Here is a 23,228-nt window from a genome sequence, read left to right on the forward strand (position 1 = left end):
TCCAGGGGAGTAACCTGCATTTTACTTGGGGTATATTGCCAGTAGTGCAATATTTTCCAAGGGCAGCCCTGCATGTTTAGTATAGGGTGTCAGCCATGTTTTTCTTGCCACCTTTTAAGATCAAAGCTGCTTTCATCCTATTGGCTGATTTAAATTTGAAGAATCAAATCAGCCAATAGGAATGTAAGGGTACCCAATAAGAGGTACCATGCATTCAATCTTCAGTGTGCGGCTGGAGATCACATGAAGAGGAGCTCCCTGTTGATGCTCTGAAGAGGATCACCGATGTCACAGCCAACCTTGCTGAAGACTTCACAGCCACCACTGGGATCAAGATAGAAGATGGACCACGACCTGAATGAAAATTGAAGAAGATGGTCCCTCGATGGATGAAGATGAAGTGCCGCCCTTCATCATTGATGAGTACCAATTTTGGGGGTATTTGTTTTTTTATATTTGGGGTGTGTGTTTTTTTTTTTTAAAGATTAGTTTTTTTTTTAATTGGCAGCAAAATATATGAATGCCCTTTTAAAAGCAATGCCCATCCTTTTCGGGCAATGGGTAGATTTGTTTTTTTTAGTTTTTTTAGTTAGGATTTTTTTATTTTGGTGGTTAGAGGGTGGGGGATTGTAATGTTAGGCGGTAATTGTTTAATTCTTTATGCAAAAGAGCTGTTAGTTTTAGGGCAATGCCCTAGAAAAGTCCCTTTAAAGGGCTTTTGGTAGTTTAGTTGTAGATTATTATTTTTTTATTTTGGGGTGGGTATTTTTTTTTTTTTTAGGGGTATTAGAATAGGAATATGTTTTTATTGTGGATGTATTTTCTTTTCAACTAACGTTTTTTTTGTTTAAGCTTAGGTTTTAATTTTTTTTACAGGTAACTTGTTTTTTAAGGTGTATTTTTATTTAGGGAGTGTTAGAATAGGGGGTTTAGTTATTAGTGTAGAACTTTGCTGTGTGGGGGGATGGCGGTTAATAGTTTTAATTATTGTTTGCGATGTGGGGGGATGGCAGTTTGGGGGTTAATAGTGTAGATACTTTGTGATGTGTAGGTGTGGCGGTTTAGGGGTTTATAGTTTTAATTAGTTTTTGCATTGTGGGGGATGAAGGTTTAGGGGTTAATAGTTTTAATTATTGTTTACGATGTGAGGGATGGTGGTTTAGGGGTTAATAGTGTATTTAGATACTTTACAATGTGGGTGTATGGCAGTTTAGGGGTTAATCATTTTAATTAGTGTTTGCAATTTGGGGGATGGCGGTTTAGGGGTTAAATTGTAGTTTATGGGTTTAAGTGTATTTATGGGTATAAGTGTACTTTGTAAGGTATTTTTGATGTGTTTTGTGAAACTTTTTTGTTTCCCAAAACATATAATTACAGCTCTTCAAGTGCGTAATGGATTGTTGCAGAAAAGACCATATTGCATGTGGGAAAGACAAAACTTGCGACCTTTAATATTAAATCGATGATCATAACGCACACAAAGATCATATCATGCGAAGAAGTCAATGGGTAGAGCCGGCAAAAAAAAAGTCTAACACCTGCAATTGCGGAAACAAAAGCTCCGTAATGTAGCCTCATTGATGTCTATGGGGAAAAGAAAAAGAAACGTTAAAACCTAACATCCTAACATAAACCCCACGTCTAAACACCCCTAATCTGCTGCACCTAACATCGCCGCCACCTACATTACAGTTATTAACCCCTAATCTGCTGCCCCTAACATCGCCGCCACCTACATTACAGTTATTAACCCCTAATCTGCTGTCCTTAACATCGCCGCCACTTACATTACACTTATTATCCCCTAATCTGCCACCCCCAATGTCACCGCCACTATACTAAAGTTATTAACCCCTAAACCTAACCCTAACCTAAACGTAACCCTAAGCATAACCCTAACCCTAACTTAACCATAAGCCTAAGTCTAACCCTAACACCCCTTATCTTAAATATAATTAAAATAAATCTAAATAAACCTTGAAATTATTAACTAAATAATTCCTATATAAAACTAAATACATACTTATGTAAAAACTTGAAACAATCATACCATGAAGTTGTAGAGAAAGTTCCTGTAAACTCCTCCAACATCTCATCAGTTTATACTGATAACTGTTAGCACAATGTTATTCACAGGAGTGGAAAAAATACAAGCAATCTCTTATGCAGTATTCATATAGGAGATAATGTTACATATATATATTTAAACCCCAGTATTTCAAAAGGAAAATTTTCACAATGCAACACACTGTTGTGGAAATTTTATCTTGCCAGAACCACACCTCCTTCCGTGTTCATCCACGTCTCATCGGGGGTCCGCGATGCTAAGGTTTTTTTTATTTGGGGAAGCTTTTTTATTTCGATAAGGCTATTAGATTAGGTGTAATTCATTTTTATTTTTGATATTTTCGTTTTTTATTTTTTTGTAATTTAGTGTTTATTTTTTTTGTAAGTTAGTAATTTGTATTTCATTAATTTAATTTCATTTTATTGTAATGTTAGGTTTTAGTGTAAGGCAGGTTAGGTTTTATTTTACAAGTAATTTTGTATTTATTTTAACTAGGCAGCTAGTAAATAGTTAATAACTATTTACTAATTAGTCTACCTAGTTAAAATAGATACAAACTTACCTGTGAAATAAAAATAAAACCTAACGCCTAGATTTAGAGTTTGGCGTTAGCCGTCAAAACCAGCGTGAGAGGCTCCTTTATGCAAAAGAGCTGTTAGTTTTAGGGCAATGCCCTAGAAAAGTCACTTTAAAGGGCTATTGGTAGTTTATTTGTAGATTATATTTTTTTTTATTTTGGGGTGGGTATTTTTTTTTTTAGAGGTATTAGAATAGGAATATGTTTTTATTTTGGATGTAATTTTTTTTTCAACTATTGTTACTTTTTTTTTGTTTGTTTAAGCTTAGGTTTTAATTTTTTTTCAGGTAACTTGTTTTTTTAAGGTGTATTTTTATTTTTTGTGTATTTTAAATGGGGTCAAGTTAGGGGGTGTTAGAATAGGGGGTTTAGTTATTAGTGTAGAACTTTACTGTGTGGGGGGATGGCGGTTAATAGTTTTAATTATTGTTTGCGATGTGGGGGGATGGCAGTTTAGGGGTTAATAGTGTAGATACTTTGTGATGTGTAGGTGTGGCGGTTTAGGGGTTTATAGTTTTAATTAGTTTTTGCAATGTGGGGAGATGAAGGTTTAGGGGTTAATAGTTTTAATTATTGTTTACGATGTGGGGGATGGTGGTTTAGGGGTTAATAGTGTATTTAGATACTTTACAATGTGGGTGTATGGCAGTTTAGGGGTTAATCATTTTAATTAGTGTTTGCACTTTGGGGGGATGGCGGTTTAGGGGTTAAATTGTAGTTTATGGGTTTAAGTGTACTTATGGGTATAAGTGTACTTTGTAAGGTATTTTTGATGTGTTTTGTGAAACTTTTTTGTTTCCCAAAACATATAATTACAGCTCTTCAAGTGCGTAATGCATTGTTGCAAAAAAGACCATATTGAACGTGGGAAAGACAAAACTCGCGACCTTTAACATTAAATCGATGATCATAACGCACACAAAGATCATATCATGCGCAGAAAACCATACCGTGCGACTTGTAACCTAGGTCATAGTAAATTACCACTTGTGTATCTCCTTTTTAACCTTTAAAATAAAGTGACTGTGTGCCTGTCTGTTTCTGCCTCAGCTTGACGACATCTAAAGAAGAAATGGCTCTTTCTTTCATGTAATTAACAAGAGTCCATGAGCTAGTGACGTATGGGATATACATTCCTACCAGGAGGGGCAAAGTTTCCCAAACCTTAAAATGCCTATAAATACACCCCTCACCACACCCACAAATCAGTTTTACAAACTTTGCCTCCAAGGGAGGTGGTGAAGTAAGTTTGTGCTAGATTCTACGTTGATATGCGCTCCGCAGCAAGTTGGAGCCCGGTTTTCCTCTCAGCGTGCAGTGAATGTCAGAGGGATGTGAGGAGAGTATTGCCTATTGAATGCAGTGATCTCCTTCTACGGGGTCTATTTCATAAGGTTCTCTGTTATCGGTCGTAGAGATTCATCTCTTACCTCCCTTTTCAGATCGACGATATACTCTTATATTTACCATTTCCTCTACTGATTCTCGTTTCAGTACTGGTTTGGCTTTCTACAATCATGTAGATGAGTGTCCTGGGGTAAGTAAGTCTTATTTTCTGTGACACTCTAAGCTATGGTTGGGCACTTTATTTATAAAGTTCTAAATATATGTATTCAAACATTTATTTGCCTTGACTCAGAATGTTCAACATTCCTTATTTTCAGACAGTCAGTTTCATATTTGGGATTATGCTTTAATTATCATATTTTTTCTTACCTCAAAAATTTGACTTTTTCCCTGTGGGCTGTTAGGCTCGCGGGGGCTGAAAATGCTTCATTTTATTGCGTCATTTTTGGCGCGGACTTTTTTGGCGCAAAAATTCATTTCCGTTTCCGGCGTCATACGTGTCGCCGGAAGTTGCGTCATTTTTTGACGTTATTTTGCGCCAAAAATGTCGGCGTTCCGGATGTTGCGTCATTTTTGGCGCAAAAAGCATTTAGGCGCCAAATAATGTGGGCGTCTTTTTTGGCGCCAAAAAATATGGGCGTCGCTTTTGTCTCCACATTATTTCAGTCTCATTTTTCATTTGCTTCTGGTTGCTAGAAGCTTGATGTTTGGCATTTTTTTCCCATTCCTGAAACTGTCTTATAAGGAATTTGATCTATTTTGCTTTATATGTTGTTTTTTCTCTTACATATTGCAAGATGTCTCACGTTGCATCTGAGCCAGAAGATACTACAGGAAAACCTCTGCCTGCTGGATCTACCAAAGCTAAGTGTATCTGCTGTAAACTTTTGGTAGCTATTCCTCCAGCTGTTGTTTGTATTAAATGTCATGACAAACTTGTTAATGCAGATAATATTTCCTTTAGTGATGTACCATTGCCTGTTGCAGTTCCCTCAACATCTAAGGTGCAGAATGTTCCTGATAACATAAGAGATTTTGTTTCTGAATCCATAAAGAAGGCTTTGTCTGTTATTTCTCCTTCTAGTAAACGTAAAAAGTCTTTTAAATCTTCTCTTTCTACAGATGAATTTTTAAATGAACACCATCATTCTGATTCTTTGGACTCTTCTGGTTCAGAGGATTCTGTCTCAGAGATTGATGCTGATAAATCTTCATATTTATTTAAGATGGAATTTATTCGCTCTTTACTTAAAGAAGTACTAATTGCTTTAGAAATAGAGGATTCTAGTCCTCTTGATACTAATTCTATACGTTTAGATCAGGTTTTTAAAGCTCCTGCGGTTATTCCAGAAGTCTTTCCTGTTCCTAATGCTATTTCTGCAGTAATTGCTAAGGAATGGGATAGATTGGGTAATTCATTTACTCCTTCTAAACGTTTTAAGCAATTATATCCTGTTCCGCCTGACAGGTTAGAATTTTGGGACAAAATCCCTAAAGTTGATGGGGCTATTTCTACCCTTGCTAAACGTACTACCATTCCTACATCAGATGGTACCTCGTTTAAGGATCCTTTAGATAGAAAAATTGAATCTTTTCTAAGAAAAGCTTATCTATGTTCAGGTAATCTTCTTAGACCTGCTATATCATTGGCTGATGTTGCTGCAGCTTCAACTTTTTGGTTGGAAACTCTAGCGCAACAAGTAACAAATCGTGATTCTCATGATATTATTATTCTTCTCCAGCATGCTAATAATTTCATCTGTGATGCCATTTTTGATATTATTAGAGTTGATGTTAGATTTATGTCTCTGGCTATCTTAGCCAGAAGAGCTTTATGGCTTAAGACTTGGAATGCTGATATGGCTTCTAAATCAACTCTACTTTCCATTTCTTTCCAGGGAAACAAATTATTTTGTTCTCAGTTGGATTCTATTATTTCAACTGTTACTGGTGGGAAAGGAACTTTTTTACCACAGGATAAAAAGTCTAAAGGTAAAAACAGGGCTAACAATCGTTTTCGATCCTTTCGTTTCAACAAAGAACAAAAGCCTGATCCTTCGTCCTCAGGAGCAGTTTCAGTTTGGAAACCATCTCCAGTCTGGAATAAATCCAAGCCTGCTAGAAAGGCAAAGCCTGCTTCTAAGTTCACATGAAGGTACGGCCCTCATTCCAGTTCCGCTGGTAGGGGGCAGGTTACGTTTTTTCAAAGAAATTTGGATCAATTCTGTTCACAATCTTTGGATTCAGAACATTGTTTCAGAAGGGTACAGAATTGGTTTCAAGATGAGACCTCCTGCAAAGAGATTTTTTCTTTCCCATGTCCCAGTAAATCCAGTGAAAGCTCAAGCATTTCTGAATTGTGTTTCAGATCTAGAGTTGGCTGGAGTAATTATGCCAGTTCCAGTTCCGGAACAGGGGATGGGGTTTTATTCAAATCTCTTCATTGTACCAAAGAAGGAGAATTCCTTCAGACCAGTTCTGGATCTAAAATTATTGAATCGCTATGTAAGGATACCAACGTTCAAGATGGTAACTGTAAGGACTATATTGCCTTTTGTTCAGCAAGGGAATTATATGTCCACAATAGATTTACAGGATGCATATCTGCATATTCCGATTCATCCAGATCATTATCAGTTCCTGAGATTCTCTTTTCTAGACAAGCATTACCAATTTGTGGCTCTACCGTTTGGCCTTGCTACAGCTCCAAGAATTTTCACAAAGATTCTCGGTGCCCTTCTGTCTGTAATCAGAGAACAGGGTATTGTGGTATTTCCTTATTTGGACGATATCTTGGTACTTGCTCCGTCTTTACATTTAGCAGAGTCTCATACGAATCGACTTGTGTTGTTTCTTCAAGATCATGGTTGGAGGATCAATTTACTAAAAAGTTCTTTGATTCCTCAAACAAGGGTAACCTTTCTGGGTTTCCAGATAGATTCAGTGTCCATGACTCTGTCTTTAACAGACAAGAGACGTCTAAAATTGATTACAGCTTGTCGAAACATTCAGTCACAATCATTCCCTTCGGTAGTCTTATGCATGGAAATTCTAGGTCTTATGACTGCTGCATCGGACGCGATCCCCTTTGCTCGTTTTCACATGCGACCTCTTCAGCTCTGTATGCTGAACCAATGGTGCAGGGATTACACGAAGATATCTCAATTAATATCTTTAAATCCGATTGTTCGACACTCTCTAACGTGGTGGACAGATCACCATCGTTTAATTCAGGGGGCTTCTTTTGTTCTTCCGACCTGGACTGTAATTTCAACAGATGCAAGTCTCACAGGTTGGGGAGCTGTGTGGGGATCTCTGACGGCACAAGGAGTTTGGGAATCTCAGGAGGTGAGATTACCGATCAATATTTTGGAACTCCGTGCAATTTTCAGAGCTCTTCAGTTTTGGCCTCTTCTGAAGAGAGAATCGTTCATTTGTTTTCAGACAGACAATGTCACAACTGTGGCATACATCAATCATCAAGGAGGGACTCACAGTCCTCTGGCTATGAAAGAAGTATCTCGAATTTTGGTTTGGGCGGAATCCAGCTCCTGTCTAATCTCTGCGGTTCATATCCCAGGTGTAGACAATTGGGAAGCGGATTATCTCAGTCGCCAAACGTTGCATCCGGGCGAATGGTCTCTTCACCCAGAGGTATTTCTTCAGATTGTTCAATTGTGGGGGCTCCCAGAGATAGATCTGATGGCCTCTCATCTAAACAAGAAACTTCCCAGGTATCTGTCCAGATCCCGGGATCCTCAGGCGGAGGCAGTGGATGCATTATCACTTCCTTGGAAGTATCATCCTGCCTATATCTTTCCGCCTCTAGTTCTTCTTCCAAGAGTAATCTCCAAGATTCTGAGGGAATGCTCGTTTGTTCTGCTAATAGCTCCGGCATGGCCTCACAGGTTTTGGTATGCGGATCTTGTCCGGATGGCATCTTGCCAGCCATGGACTCTTCCGTTAAGACCAGACCTTCTGTCACAAGGTCCTTTTTTCCATCCGGATCTGAAATCCTTAAATTTAAAGGTATGGAGATTGAACGCTTGATTCTTGGTCATAGAGGTTTCTCTGACTCCGTGATTAATACTATGTTACAGGCTCGTAAATCTGTATCTCGAGAGATATATTATAGAGTCTGGAAGACTTATATTTCTTGGTGTCTTTCTCATCATTTTTCTTGGCATTCTTTTAGAATACCGAGAATTTTACAATTTCTTCAGGATGGTTTGGATAAGGGTTTGTCCGCAAGTTCTTTGAAAGGACAAATCTCTGCTCTTTCTGTTCTTTTTCACAGAAAGATTGCTATTCTTCCTGATATTCATTGTTTTGTACAAGCTTTGGTTCGTATAAAACCTGTCATTAAGTCAATTTCTCCTCCTTGGAGTTTGAATTTGGTTCTGGGAGCTCTTCAAGCTCCTCCGTTTGAACCTATGCATTCATTGGACATTAAATTACTTTCTTGGAAAGTTTTGTTCCTTTTGGCTATCTCTTCTGCTAGAAGAGTTTCTGAATTATCTGCTCTTTCGTGTGAGTCTCCTTTTCTGATTTTTCATCAGGATAAGGCGGTGTTGCGAACTTCTTTTGAATTTTTACCTAAAGTTGTGAATTCCAACAACATTAGTAGAGAAATTGTGGTTCCTTCATTATGTCCTAATCCTAAGAATTCTAAGGAGAAATCATTGCATTCTTTGGATGTTGTTAGAGCTTTGAAATATTATGTTGAAGCTACGAAATCTTTCCGTAAGACTTCTAGTCTATTTGTTATCTTTTCCGGTTCTAGGAAAGGCCAGAAAGCTTCTGCCATTTCTTTGGCATCTTGGTTGAAATCTTTAATTCATCTTGCCTATGTTGAGTCGGGTAAAACTCCGCCTCAAAGAATTACAGCTCATTCTACTAGGTCAGTATCTACTTCCTGGGCGTTTAGGAATGAAGCTTCGGTTGACCAGATCTGCAAAGCAGCAACTTGGTCTTCTTTGCATACTTTTACTAAATTCTACCATTTTGATGTATTTTCTTCTTCTGAAGCAGTTTTTGGTAGAAAAGTTCTTCAGGCAGCGGTTTCAGTTTGAATCTTCTGCTTATGTTTTTTGTTAAACTTTATTTTGGGTGTGGATTATTTTCAGCAGGAATTGGCTGTCTTTATTTTATCCCTCCCTCTCTAGTGACTCTTGTGTGGAAAGATCCACATCTTGGGTAGTCATTATCCCATACGTCACTAGCTCATGGACTCTTGTTAATTACATGAAAGAAAACATAATTTATGTAAGAACTTACCTGATAAATTCATTTCTTTCATATTAACAAGAGTCCATGAGGCCCACCCTTTTTTGTGGTGGTTATGATTTTTTTGTATAAAGCACAATTATTCCAATTCCTTATTTTATATGCTTCGCACTTTTTCTTATCACCCCACTTCTTGGCTATTCGTTAAACTGATTTGTGGGTGTGGTGAGGGGTGTATTTATAGGCATTTTAAGGTTTGGGAAACTTTGCCCCTCCTGGTAGGAATGTATATCCCATACGTCACTAGCTCATGGACTCTTGTTAATATGAAAGAAATGAATTTATCAGGTAAGTTCTTACATAAATTATGTTTTTTAGTAAGCAGAATAAATTTATATAAATACGTTTCTAACTATATACAAAGGGCTAGATTACAAATGGAGCACAGTATTGCACTTACAAGAGCGCAATTTTGGTGCTCCACTCAGAAATACCATCTCACATTTAGAAGAATCATATATTTATAAATATGTTTTTTTGAATAAATAGAACATTTTCTGCTATGTGAAGCACATTGGAATGTGAATTATTCATATTTTCATGTCAGGTTAGTGCACTTGAGAAAAAAATGCGATCTGGTTTGCGCGCAAGTTAGGTGTTATTTTTCCCCAAACTTTTCTTGCTCTATTGACTTCTTTGGGGAAATACTTTAACGCAGTTTTAAAATTGACTTTTGCCCACTTTGGGTTAGTGCAAGAGCGAACATTTTTTACTTTCAAGTTGTAATACGAGTGCTACCAGAAGCACGCAAAAAGCTAACTTCTAGTAGAGTTAGCGTGTGAGTGGAAGCTTCACTCGTAATCTAGCCTATAATGGGGCTCAAATCACCAAATATATTTATTACCTATAGCACCACTATTTCACCTCCTCCTATAGTGCTGCTATTACAGGTTTACAAAAAGCAGGATTGTGCGGGCGCTATATTTCCGTTGAGCTCCATACCGCACAGAAGTCAATTGGTAGAGCCGGCAAAAAAAAAAGTCTAACACCTGCAATTGCGGAAACAAAAGCTCCGTAACGTAGCCTCATTGATGTCTATGGGGAAAAGAAAAAGAAACGTTAAAACCTAACATCCTAACATAAACCCCACGTCTAAACACCCCTAATCTGCTGCCCCTAACATCGCCGCCACCTACATTACAGTTATTAACCACTAATCTGCTGTCCCTAACATCGCCGCCACTTACATTACACTTATTAACCCCTAATCTGCCACCCCCAATGTCGCCGCCACTATACTAAAGTTATTAACCCCTAAACCTAAACCTAACGTAAACGTAACCCTAAGCATAACCCTAACGTAACCATAAGCCTAAGTCTAACCCTAACACCCCTTATCTTAAATATAATTAAAATAAATCTAAATAAACCTTGAAATTATTAACTAAATAATTCCTATATAAAACTAAATACATACATCCTATTGGCTGATTTAAATTTGAAGAATCAAATCAGCCAATAGGAATGCTAGGGTACCCAATAAGAGGTACCATGCATTCAATCTTCAGTGTGCGGCTGGAGATCACATGAAGAGGAGCTCCCTGTTGATGCTCTGAAGAGGATCACCGATGTCACAGCCAACCTCGCTGAAGACTTCACAGCCACCACTGGGATCAAGATAGAAGATGGACCACGACCTGAATAAAAATTGAAGAAGATGGTCCCTCGATGGATGAAGATGAAGTGCCGCCCTTCATCATTGATGAGTACCAATTTTGGGGGTAAGTATTTGTTTTTTTATATTTGGGGTGTGTGTGTTTTTTTTTTAAAGATTAGTTTTTTTTTTAATTGGCAGCAAAATATATGAATGCCCTTTTAAAGGCAATGCCCATCCTTTTCAGGCAATGGGTAGATTCTTTTTTTTTAGTTAGGATTTTTTTATTTTGGTGGGTTAGAGGGTGGGGGATTGTAATGTTAGGCGGTAATTGTTTAATTCTTTATGCAAAAGAGCTGTTAGTTTTAGGGCAATGTCCTAGAAAAGTCCCTTTAAAGGGCTATTGGTAGTTTAGTTGTAGATTATTTTTATTTTATTTTGGGGTGGGTATTTTTTTTTTTTTTTAGGGGTATTAGAATAGGAATATGTTTTTATTGTGGATGTATTTTCTTTTCAACTAACGTTAGTTTTTTTTTGTTTAAGCTTAGGTTTTAATTTTTTTTACAGGTAACTTGTTTTTTAAAGGTGTATTTTTATTTAGGGGGTGTTAGAATAGGGGGTTTAGTTATTAGTGTAGAACTTTGCTGTGTGGGGGGATGGCAGTTAATAGTTTTAATTATTGTTTGCGATGTGGGGGGATGGCAGTTTGGGGGTTAATAGTGTAGATACTTTGTGATGTGTAGGTGTGGTGGTTTAGGGGTTTATAGTTTTAATTAGTTTTTGCAATGTGGGGGATGAAGGTTTAGGGGTTAATAGTTTTAATTATTGTTTACGATGTGAGGGATGGTGGTTTAGGGGTTAATAGTGTATTTAGATACTTTACAATGTGGGTGTATGGCAGTTTAGGGGTTAATCATTTTAATTAGTGTTTGCAATTTGGGGGGATGGCGGTTTAGGGGTTAAATTGTAGTTTATGGGTTTAAGTGTATTTATGGGTATAAGTGTACTTTGTAAGGTATTGTTGATGTGTTTTGTGAACCTTTTTTGTTTCCCAAAACATATAATTACAGCTCTTCAAGTGCGTAATGGATTGTTGCAGAAAAGACCATATTGCATGTGGGAAAGACAAAACTTGCGACCTTTAATATTAAATCGATGATCATAACGCACACAAAGATCATATCATGCGCAGAAAAGCCATACCGTGCGACTTGTAACCTAGGTCATAGTAAATTACCACTTGTGTATCTCCTTTTTAACCTCTCAAATAAAGTGACTGTGTGCCTGTCTGTTTCTGCCTCAGCTTGACGACATCTAAAGAAGAAATGGCTCTTTTTAGGAAGCAGAATAAATTTATATTAATACGTTTCTAACTATATACAAAGGGCTAGATTACAAATGGAGCACAGTATTGCACTTACACAAGCACAATTTTTGTGCTCCACTCAGAAATACCATCTCACATTTAGAAGAATCATATATTTATAAATATGTTTTTTGGAATAAATAGAACATATTCTGCTATGTGAAGCACATTGGAATGTGAATTATTCATATTTTCATGTCAGGTTAGTGCACTTGAGAAAAATATATATATATCTGGTTTGTGCGCAAGTTAGGTGTTATTTTTCCCAAAACTTGTCTTGCTCTATTGACTTCTTTGGGGGAATACTTTAACGCAGTTGCCAGATTTTAAAATTGACTTTTGTCCACTTTGGGTTAGTGCAAATTTTTTTACTTTCAAGTTGTAATACGAATACTACCAGAAGCACGCAAAAAGCTAACTTCTAGTAGAGTTAGCGTGTGAGTGGAAGCTTCACTCGTAATCTAGCCTATAATGGGGCTCAAATCACCAAATATATTTATTACCTATAGCACCATTATTTCACCTCCCTATAGCGCTGCTATTACAGGTTTACAAAAAGCAGGCTTGTGCGGGCGATATATTTACGTTGAGCTGCATACCGCACCGAAGTCAATGGGGAGAGCCGGCAAAAAAAAAAAGTCTAACACCTGCAATTGCGGAAACAAAAGCTCCGTAACGTAGCCTCATTGATGTCTATGGGGAAAAGAAAAAGGAACGTTAAAACCTAACACCCTAACATAAACCCCATATCTAAACACCCCTAATCTGCTGCCCCTAACATCGCCGCCACCTACATTACAGTTATTAACCCCTAATCTGCTGCCCCTAACATTTCCACCACCTACATTACAGTTATTAACCACTAATCTGCTGTCCCTAACATCGCCGCCACTTACATTACACTTATTTACCCCTAATCTGCCGCCCCCAATGTCGCCACCACTATACTAAAGTTATTAACCCCTAAACCTAACCCTAACGTAAACGTAACCCTAAGCATAACCCTAACCCTAACGTAACCCTAAGCCTAAGTCTAACCGTAACACCCCTTATCTTAAATATAATTAAAATAAATCTAAATAAACCTTAAAATTATTAACTAAATAATTCCTATATAAAACTAAATACATACTTATGTAAAAACTTGAAACAAACATACCATGAAGTTGTAGAGAAAGTTCATGTAAACTCCTCCAACATCTCATCAGTTTATACTGATAACTGTTAGCACAATGTTATTCACAGGAGTGGAAAAAATACAAGCAATCCCTTATGCAGTATTCATATAGGAGATAATGTTGCATATATATATTAAACCCCAGTGTTTCAGTAGGTAAGTCTTCACAATGCAACACACTGTTGTGGAAATTTTATCTTGCCAGAACCACACCTCCTTCCGTGTTCATCCACGTCTCATCGGGGGTCCGCCATGCTAAGGTTTTTTTATTTGGGGGAGCTTTTTTATTTTGATAGGGCTATTAGATTAGGTGTAATTAATTTTTATTTTTGATATTTTCGTTTTTTATTTTTTTGTAATTTAGTGTTTATTTTTTTTGTAAGTTAGTAAATTGTATTTCATTAATTTCATTTTATTTATTTCATTTTATTGTAATGTTAGGTTTTAGTGTAAGGCAGGTTAGGTTTTATTTTACAAGTAATTTTGTATTTATTTTAACTAGGCAGCTAGTAAATAGTTAATAACTATTTACTAATTAGTCTACCTAGTTAAAATAAATACAAACTTACCTGTGAAATAAAAATAAAACCTAAGATAGCTACAATGTAACTATTAGTTATTTTGTAGCTAGCTTAGGTTTTTTTTACAGGTAAGTTTGTGTTTAGTTTTAAATAGTAATTATTTAGTTAATAATTGTAAGGTTTATTTAGATTTATTTAAATGATATTTAAGTTAGGGGGTGTTAGACTTAGGGTTACGTTAGGGTGAGGGTTACGTTAGGGTTAGGATTAGGGGTTAATCTATTTATGTTGAGTTAATGATGTGGAAGGTCAGAGGTTTAGGGGTTAATAATTTATTTTAGTATATTTCGTTGTGGGGTGCTTGCGGTGTAGTGGTTAATAGGTTTATTAAAGCGGCGGTGTGGGCGGACGGGAGATTAGAGGTTAATAATATTTAAATATTGTTTGCGATGCGGGAAGGCAGTGATTTAGGGGTTAATAGGTTTATTATAGTGGTGGCGAGGTCCGGAGTGTCAGATTAGGGGTTAATACATTTATTATAGTGTTTGCGATGCGGGAGGGCCTCGATTTAGGGGTTAATAGGTAGTTTAAGGGTGTTAGCGTACTTTTTAACACTTTAGTTATGAGTTCTATGGTACAGCTTTGTAACGTAAAACTCATAACTACTGACTTTAGATGGTGGTACAGATCTTGTAAGCTCACTTTTTAGCCTCCCAAGAAAACTCGTAATACCGGCACTATGGAAGTCCCATTGAAAAAGGACTTTTTAAAAAGTGTGGTACTGACGTTGCGTGACGGCCAAAAAGGTGTGCAGTACAGCTATACCGACAAGACTTGTAATACCGGCGTTAGGGAAAAAGTAGCGTTATGAGCCATAATGCTGCTTTTTCACCCATAACATAAAACTCGTAATCTAGCTGTTAGATAATAGAAGTAAATTGAAACAATAAAACATAGAAGAAAAAAAGTATTCCTATATTCAAAAAAATAATTGTTCGCATACTCTATGGCTCCATTTATAACTGTAAATAACTGGACTATGCATTAAATTAAACTTAGGTTTTAATAGGCACAATACAATTACACTTTTTTTTCAACATTTAAACTACTAAAAAAAATTGCAAAAATAATACTTTTTTATATTATTATTATAAAAATCCATTGTCTCGCAAGAATTTTTTTTTTTTTTTTTTTTTAGTTTTTACATTACAAAGCTTCAAATTCTAACGTACAAGTTGTCTAATTGAATTTCTGAGAGCTGTCTTCACATTGTTGTTTCTTATTGTATAAATAAATGGGTTCATAACTGGAGTAATGACAGTGTATACAAGTGCTAAATATTTATCATATTGACTTCCCTTAGGCCTGATATATACAACAATGACTGAACTGTAGAATAAACTAGATACTATAAGATGGGAAGAGCAGGTGGAGAATGCTTTCCGTTTACCTTCAGTACTTTTAATTCTAGATATGGTGATAATAATATGAATATAAAATCCCATGATGATGAAAAATGGAAAAGCTACTGTGAAAACAGCTGCTGTACTTATAACCATATTACTGAAGTAGGGGTTGGAACAAGCCAGATTCTGTAATGGCGCCATATCACACATAAAATGGTTGAGCACATTATGACTACAGAATTCTAATTGAGCTGTGGATATTGTGGTAATGGAAGCAACCGTAAAACCAACAATCCATGGGGATACTGAAACACCAATATAAAACTTGTTAGTCATAAATGCTGAATATCTCAGAGGATTGTTAATTGCCAAATCTCGATCAAAAGCCATAACAGCAAGTAGACAGCATTCAGTTGCCCCCAGGGCATGGAAAAAATACAGTTGTAAAAAGCAGCTACTGATAGATACTCTTTTGTCTGACACAATAAGATTGTTGAGGAGTTTTGGAATTGCGACCGACACAAACATAATCTCTAATGCAGCAAAATTACTAATAAGCAAATACATTGGAGTGTGTAGAGAATTGTCAATTTTAACAAGAACAATGATAACAATGTTGCAAGTGACACAAATCACATATGTAAATAAGATTAAAATGAACAGAAACCACTGCAGCTTTTGCGTATTCGGGAAGCCTATCAAGATGAATTCCTTTACCGTGGTCTTGTTACTGCCCTCCATTTTCTATGAGGAAAAATCCTATAATAGGAAAATAAAGAATTATATTTGGCATTTATTTTTCTAGACAACAAAAAATATTGGTGCACATCCAACCACTTAAATCCACTCTTTCTGGCTTAGCAGAATATGATCATATTGTGTGACTAAGATCCCATTTCATTTAAAGGCATTTTTTTTAAAGGAAAAATTTTTGCAGCATAAATATAAGTCAATACTATTGCAAGATGTTAATCCCAATTTTATTTAAACTATGTAAGTATATTTAGCAGATAGAAGTATATTTGTTTTTGCAGCACAAATATAAGCTCATATTATTGCGAGATGTTTATCCCACTCTTATTAGAAGCTATGTAAGTATATTTGGCAGACAGAAGCATATACAAATATGCCATGAAAGAGTGGACTTAAGTGGTTGGATGTGCACCAATAATTTTTTTTTGTTTTGTAATTGTTTTGGTCACTTTGGTAGCACTCCCACAATATGTGTGTTAAGATTAAACAGTCCTTTTGTGGTGTGCGTAACCAAAAAAAACCTTTGTTGTATTTATTTTTCTTGTACACTATAAAAGAACCAATTCAATGAGAATTTAATCTAATTTTTAATATTATGAAGAGGGTCTCCCAAGCAAAAGCTTATTAGAAACCTTTGGTTTCTGTGGTTTATAAATTAACAAACATTAATTTGGGTGTATCACATTAATGTTACATTGTTTTTGTATTATAGCATATTTACAGTTTCATCAGATACTTTGCATTGAGACTATTCACCATTGGTTTTTGTGGGTTTTTTTTTTTTAAACAAAATATCTTTTAAGACCTCTCACCTCTTAAACATGGATTATTTTGATGTTGCATGTGGCTTTTTTATTTAAGATAACAATTTTACACATGCACAGTTCATATTTTAGAACACAAGGTCATTTTCTTTGTCATACTTTTTTTTTTTTTTTAAATAGTAAATAAATCACACTAAACAATGAAACATATTCACAAATAAAATATTCACCTGAGAATTTGTATTCATGGCTACTAGAAAGTTTTGATTTTCATACATAAATAATAAAAGGGTTAATTGCTCACAATTTAAATTAAGCTTATTGGGAGACTATAGCCTACATCAAAAACACAGAGATATTTAAAAGGAAAAATAAATATAATTCTTCATGAACTCTTTTTCCATTGATTATTATTTTTATTTTTTTTTTCTAAGATTTCGGCCTTAGAAAACATTTGCTACAAATAGGTTTTTGCTTGTTAGCCCATTTCAAATGGTAGAAAGTCAGATGTTCCAGAATTATTGTATATATCATTTTGGTAGACTAATAAAGACATATACACTTTGTACATTAGAATGCTGTTAAACATTTATTAAAACTAATTAAGATGATAATTTTGCATAGCAATGTCTGACAGACTCAAATTAAATCTGTATTTTTTATACTTTACATCTTTTCAGAGTAGTTTTTAAAGGTATCAAATAAAGTTGAATTAAAATTAATTTAATTTAAGTTTAAATAATTTATAATACATTGATTAAGCACAGTTTTTCCATAGACTTAAAGTAAAAAACAGAACATGTATGTACATTTATTTTCATATTTTCATTTATATATATTTTTTTACTGAAGACCATATCTGTGTAGTCCTTTGTATAATTCAGTTAAAGATAACAATATAATGACATTGTGTTTGCAAAGTTTAAATAATACATAGTTCTTTTTTTTAGGAATAAAATAAAACTGATGGTATCTTCTCTAAAAATCAAAAGCTATGCTTTTTAAAGTTTTTATGGTGTATCATTATCCAAAGAAAAATCACTAAAATCTTAGTATAAAGACAAAAGCCCAAAACAGCTTAATCGCAGGGGTAAAAGGTAAGGTAATTAAAGGGGCAATAAACTTAATTTTTTTCTTTCATGATTTATATAGAACATGCAATTTTAAGCAACTTTCTAATTTACTCCTATTATCAATTTTTCTTCGTTCTCTTGCTATCTTTATTAAAAAGCAGGAATGTGATGCATAGGAGCCAGCCAATTTTTGTTGAGAACCTGGGTTATGCATGCTTATTGGTGGGGAAATGTAGTTCTCCAATAAGCAAGCACTATCCATGGTGCTGAACCTAAAATTGACTGGCTGCTAAGATTTACATTCCTGCTTTTAAAATAAAGATAGCAAGAGAACAAAGAAAAATGTTTAATAGGAGTAATTAGAAAGTTGCTTAAAATGTCATGCTCTATCTGGATCATGAAAGAAGAAATATTGGGTTCAGTGTCCCTTTAAGCATTTTATATGTGTAAATGTTATGTAGTACAGCACAAAACTTAACATTGTTGATTATAGAAAATATAAAATTGGGTTTTCTGTAATTATTTTAACTGTTAATAAATTTACAAACTTTGATGAAAATTTTAATATATATGTTACAGTTAAAGTGCAGAAACAGTTAATGTGCACATTAGCTAGATAATCTGCAGATTAACTGATTTGCTCAGTTAAAGTGCAGAATCTGCACTTTACCTAGGTAATGTGCACATTAACTGCTTTCGTGTAGTTAAAGTTGGAAAAGTTTGTTTCTCTCATGTAAACTGTTTATTGAAAAAGAAGCCGAAGAATGTTCCGATTTCGGCCAAGGGCAGATACGCTCCAGATTGCTCTGTTCTAATCAGAGCCTCGGGCGCCGCAACTGCCTCTGTGAACCTTACCATGGGTCCCAGCCCGCACGTCTTGAAATTCTCTGTCTGGGAAATTATCTATCGAATCTATCTATTTATTATAGATTCAATAGATAATTTCCCAGACAGAGAATTTCAAGATGTGCGGGCTGGGACCCATGGTAAGGTTCCCAGAGGCAGTTGCGGCGCCCAAGGCTCTGATTAGAACAGAGCACTCTGGAGAGTATCTGCCCTCGGCCGAAATCGGAACATTCTTTGGCTTCTTTTTCAATAAACAGTTTACATGAGAGAAACAAACTTTTCTAAAAAGCTGAAGTGCTTGAAAGTGTATTATTTGTTTTTCAACTGTATTATCACAGATACATTACAGCTAGAATGGGAGATATTTCACATTCTCAGTATGTTGTTCTTACATTTATTTGTGCTCATTGCATAATTCCACAATGGGTTGCAGGGAAGTCAATTCTGTAACAATTCAGAATGCAGAATGGGACATATACAATGCTTAAAGGGACACCTAACCCAATTTTTTTCTTTCGTGATTCAGATAGAGCATGTAATTTTAAGCAACTTTCTAATTTACTCCTATTATCAAATTTTCTTCATTCTCTTGGTATCTTTATTTGAAATACAAGAATGTTTAGATGCCGGCCCATTTTTGTTGAATAACCTTGGTTATTCTTGCTGATTGATGGATAAATTAATTCACCAATTAAAAAGTGCTGTCCAGAGTTTTGAACCAAAAAGGAAGCTTAGATGCCTTCTTTTTCAAATAAAGATAGCAAGTGAACGAAGAAAAAATGATAACAGGAGTAAATTAGAAAGTTGCTTAAAATTGCATGCTCTATCTGAATCACAAAAGAAAAAAATTGAGTTCAGTGTCCCTTTAAAAGTTTAGAGGCCAAGATGCTAATAAATGCAAAAACAGAATGAGAGCAGTTGTTATACTCTTGGGAAAACTACTATAAACTTGTTAAGAAGTTGAAGTGTGTCTGGGCAATGAATGATGCATAAAGTGCTCCGCACTGCCCTTTAAGATTTTGTTTTTACCTCCATTTTCAGAAGAAAGTGCCCCAGGCTCTCTAAAAAAGTGATATGAACTGATTATCATAGGAAAAACCATGGGACTCCCTTTAGTTTATATATATGTTACAGCTAAAGTGCATTTTTTGCACTTTAACTAGTGCCTAGTAAGTAATGTGCAGATTACCTAGGTAATCTGCAGATTACCTAGGTAATTTGAGAAATGAAACAATTTGTCTGCACTTTAACTGATCGCCCTAGTTAATCTGCAGATTAGCTAGGTAATGTGCACATTAACTGATTTCTGCACTTTAACTGTAACATATATAGGTTTAAACTCACCAATAGAAGTTTTTTAGCTGCTCCTGGTATCAAGCTAGAAAATGTGGAATTCCAAAGGTACAAATTTTTGCAGGGGGAATATGCCATAAAATATACTTCAGTCTTATATATGTTTTTCAAATCAAAAGATATACCAACAAATTAACTTAGCATATATAGCCAGCAAAGTAAGGTAGCATATTTATATGTGTTTGTATGCTTGATAGCACTCAGGGGAATACATTTCTCTATGGCATACATAGCAGCATGGGAGTCATTATTTACTATTGCCAGATTATGAATTAAGTGCAAACATTTGAACGCGAGCAATAAGGGGTCTATCATGGGTGTTTGCGCAAGTTGGGCTTATCGCTCATATAGCAATTTGAAAGTAAACACGATTGCTTCAGTGCAAACATGATTTATGCTAAAATGATTACCGCGCTTTCAGAGCTCTGGTTAACTGTTTCACAAAACTAAGAAGTAGGGATGCACCGATACCGATACTAGTATTTGCAAGAGTACTTGTACACATTCCATTGTTCTTCACATTGGGGAATATGTTCTAAAAAAATAATATTCCTATATATATATATCTGTTTATATCTATACCTATAAATAATCATGTATATATATATATATATATTTATATATATATATATATATATATATATATATATATATATATATACAGTATATATATCTGAACACAAAACTTGAACTCTCTTGTCTTTTCTTGAAAAAATCCTTTACTGTGAAAGTAGTGACGTTTCGGGGACAAAGTATCCCCTACCTGAGGAAGGAGATACTTTGTCCCCGAAACGTCACTACTTTCACAGTAAAGGATTTTTTCAAGAAAAGACCAGAGAGTGCAAGTTTTGTGTTCAGATATATATACTGTATATATATATATATATATATATATATACATGATTATTTATAGGTATAGATATAAACAGATATATAGTTGATGTACTGAGTGAGAGTGCTCTCCGTTGTTACTGTATATATAAATATATGTATATATATATATATATATATATATATATATATATAGAGAGAGAGAGAGAGAGAGAGAGAGAGAGAGAGAGGTATACAAAAAACATTAGATATATGTAGAATTATTTATTTATGAATAAATAAAACAAACGGCTAGATTACGAGTTGTGCGTTAATGGCCATTTTAGCGTAAAAACATTAACGCAGCCATTATGAGTCTTGTCGGTATAGCTATACTGCAAGCATTTTAGCAACGTCAATCCCGCACTCAAAAAAATGATGTTTTTGCGTGGGATTTCCATAGTGCTGGTAATACAAGTTGTGCGGAAAGGCTAAAATGCCTGCATTATAGCCTATACCGACACGATCCATTCCGCTATCTGAAAGCAGTAGTTATGAGTTTTGCACCACAAAAATGTTTCACAAAACTCATAACTAAACTGTTACAAAGTACACTAACACCCATAAACTACCTATTAACCCCTATTCCGCCGCTCCCCGACACCACCACCACTATAATAAAGCTATTAACCCCTATTCCACCACTCCCCGACAACGCCACCACTATAATAAAGCTATTAACCCCTATTCCACGCTTCTTAACATCGCAGACACTATAATAAAGTTATTAACCCCTATTCCACTGCTCCCCGACATCGCAGCCACTAATAAAAGTTATTAACCCCTAAACCTTTTGGCCTCCCACATCACCGCCACTAAATAAACCTATTAACCCCTAAACCACCAGACCGCCAAATCGCAAAAAACTAAATTAAACTATTATCCCCTAAACCTAACAACCCCCTAACTTTATTTTAAAATTATAATATCCCTATCTTAAAATAAATAAAAACTTACCTGTGAAATTAAAAAAAAACTAAGTTTAAACTAACAATTAACCTAACATAACTATTATTTTAAAATTAAAATAACTACCAATTAAATATACTAAATTACACATTTAAAAAAACTAACACGGGGGGGCGTGTCCAGGCAGCGCCGGGAGAGGACGCAAATCCAGAGACCTCCAGTCTGAGATTCATACTTTGTACATTTTATGAGGATTCAAATAGCAGATTATCATTAAAACTGTGCATTTATCTACATGAATATGCGCTGAACACGAAAATATCAAGCTTTGGGACTTCCACCATGTTTACACCCTGATCAGCGGCATAGAGGCCTAAAGACGTAGAACCTTCATCATCCTCTCCCGGCGCGCCAAATATAGCAACCACTATAGAACAATTTCACAACCCATACTTAGCTTAGAGAACAGAGCTATACCGGCTACTAAAGTATTTTACGTTTGAGAGAAAGAAGTGAAACACATCCTCACTCACACTTAATACTAAACTAAATGGAGGCGCAAGTCATCGCGGCACTCGCAGCAATTGAGCGCATCATGGATCTGCAATTTGAGGACCTGAGGCAACATGTTTTCCTTCTCCGAAATGGACAGCCTGATCCATTTACTTGTGAAGCTAGTCACCCAACTGCTCATCCCGAGCTGAAGAGAGGCGGGTCCGATATTTGTTTGTTAAACTCTGCGGAGATTCCTGAAACCCAGATGTCATCTGCTTCCAGTAGGTGCCTTACCGAACATTCTAGACTAACTAAGGAGGTCCGAGCTCGAGCAATCCCTTTCGCACCGGTAAGTGGGCATAGCCTTGGGGCGAGGCGGCCGATCGCCATGGATACAGACAACTCGGATGAGTATGCTTGGCAGCACGCCATACCGGCTCCACCTCACATGCACCACAGAACCCATTTTCTGAGCAGCGGTTGCTCCCTACAGATTACCCACATTGACTGCTCGCTGTTTCTAATACTCGCTCCCTCACGATGCCCCGTTTCTGGTTGTGGGCCTGCGGATACTTACGGGAAGAGTGCCTCTTCATTCCATCAAGGTCCATATGTGGAACTCTGGGAAGCCACATTTGCAAGACTCCTTTACAGATGTGGAGTTGGTTAGTTGAAATATGTTTACCCGGTGTGTTATCATGTTCGATCTACTCATGGCAGGGAGGTATTCTACTTCTGAGGACATGTTTGTGAGAACAGTATCATCCCAGGATATAAATCCAAAGTTTAGGATACACTTTCATTTTTATCCTAGGTTACTTTA

The 23,228-nt window shown here is 35.8% G+C and overlaps 1 protein-coding gene across 1 annotated transcript; it reads right to left on the minus strand.

Moving 5' to 3' along the window:
- Positions 1–15,159: 15,159 nt before the first annotated feature.
- On the minus strand, positions 15,160–16,083 carry LOC128666019 (olfactory receptor 11H4-like). Its single transcript, XM_053720376.1, has one exon. It carries the CDS (start codon positions 16,081–16,083, stop codon positions 15,160–15,162), a length of 924 nt encoding a protein of 307 aa, XP_053576351.1.
- Positions 16,084–23,228: the final 7,145 nt, after the last annotated feature.

The sequence above is a fragment of the Bombina bombina genome, chromosome 1 (genome assembly GCF_027579735.1).
Source record: "Bombina bombina isolate aBomBom1 chromosome 1, aBomBom1.pri, whole genome shotgun sequence".
Lineage (NCBI taxonomy): Eukaryota > Metazoa > Chordata > Amphibia > Anura > Bombinatoridae > Bombina > Bombina bombina.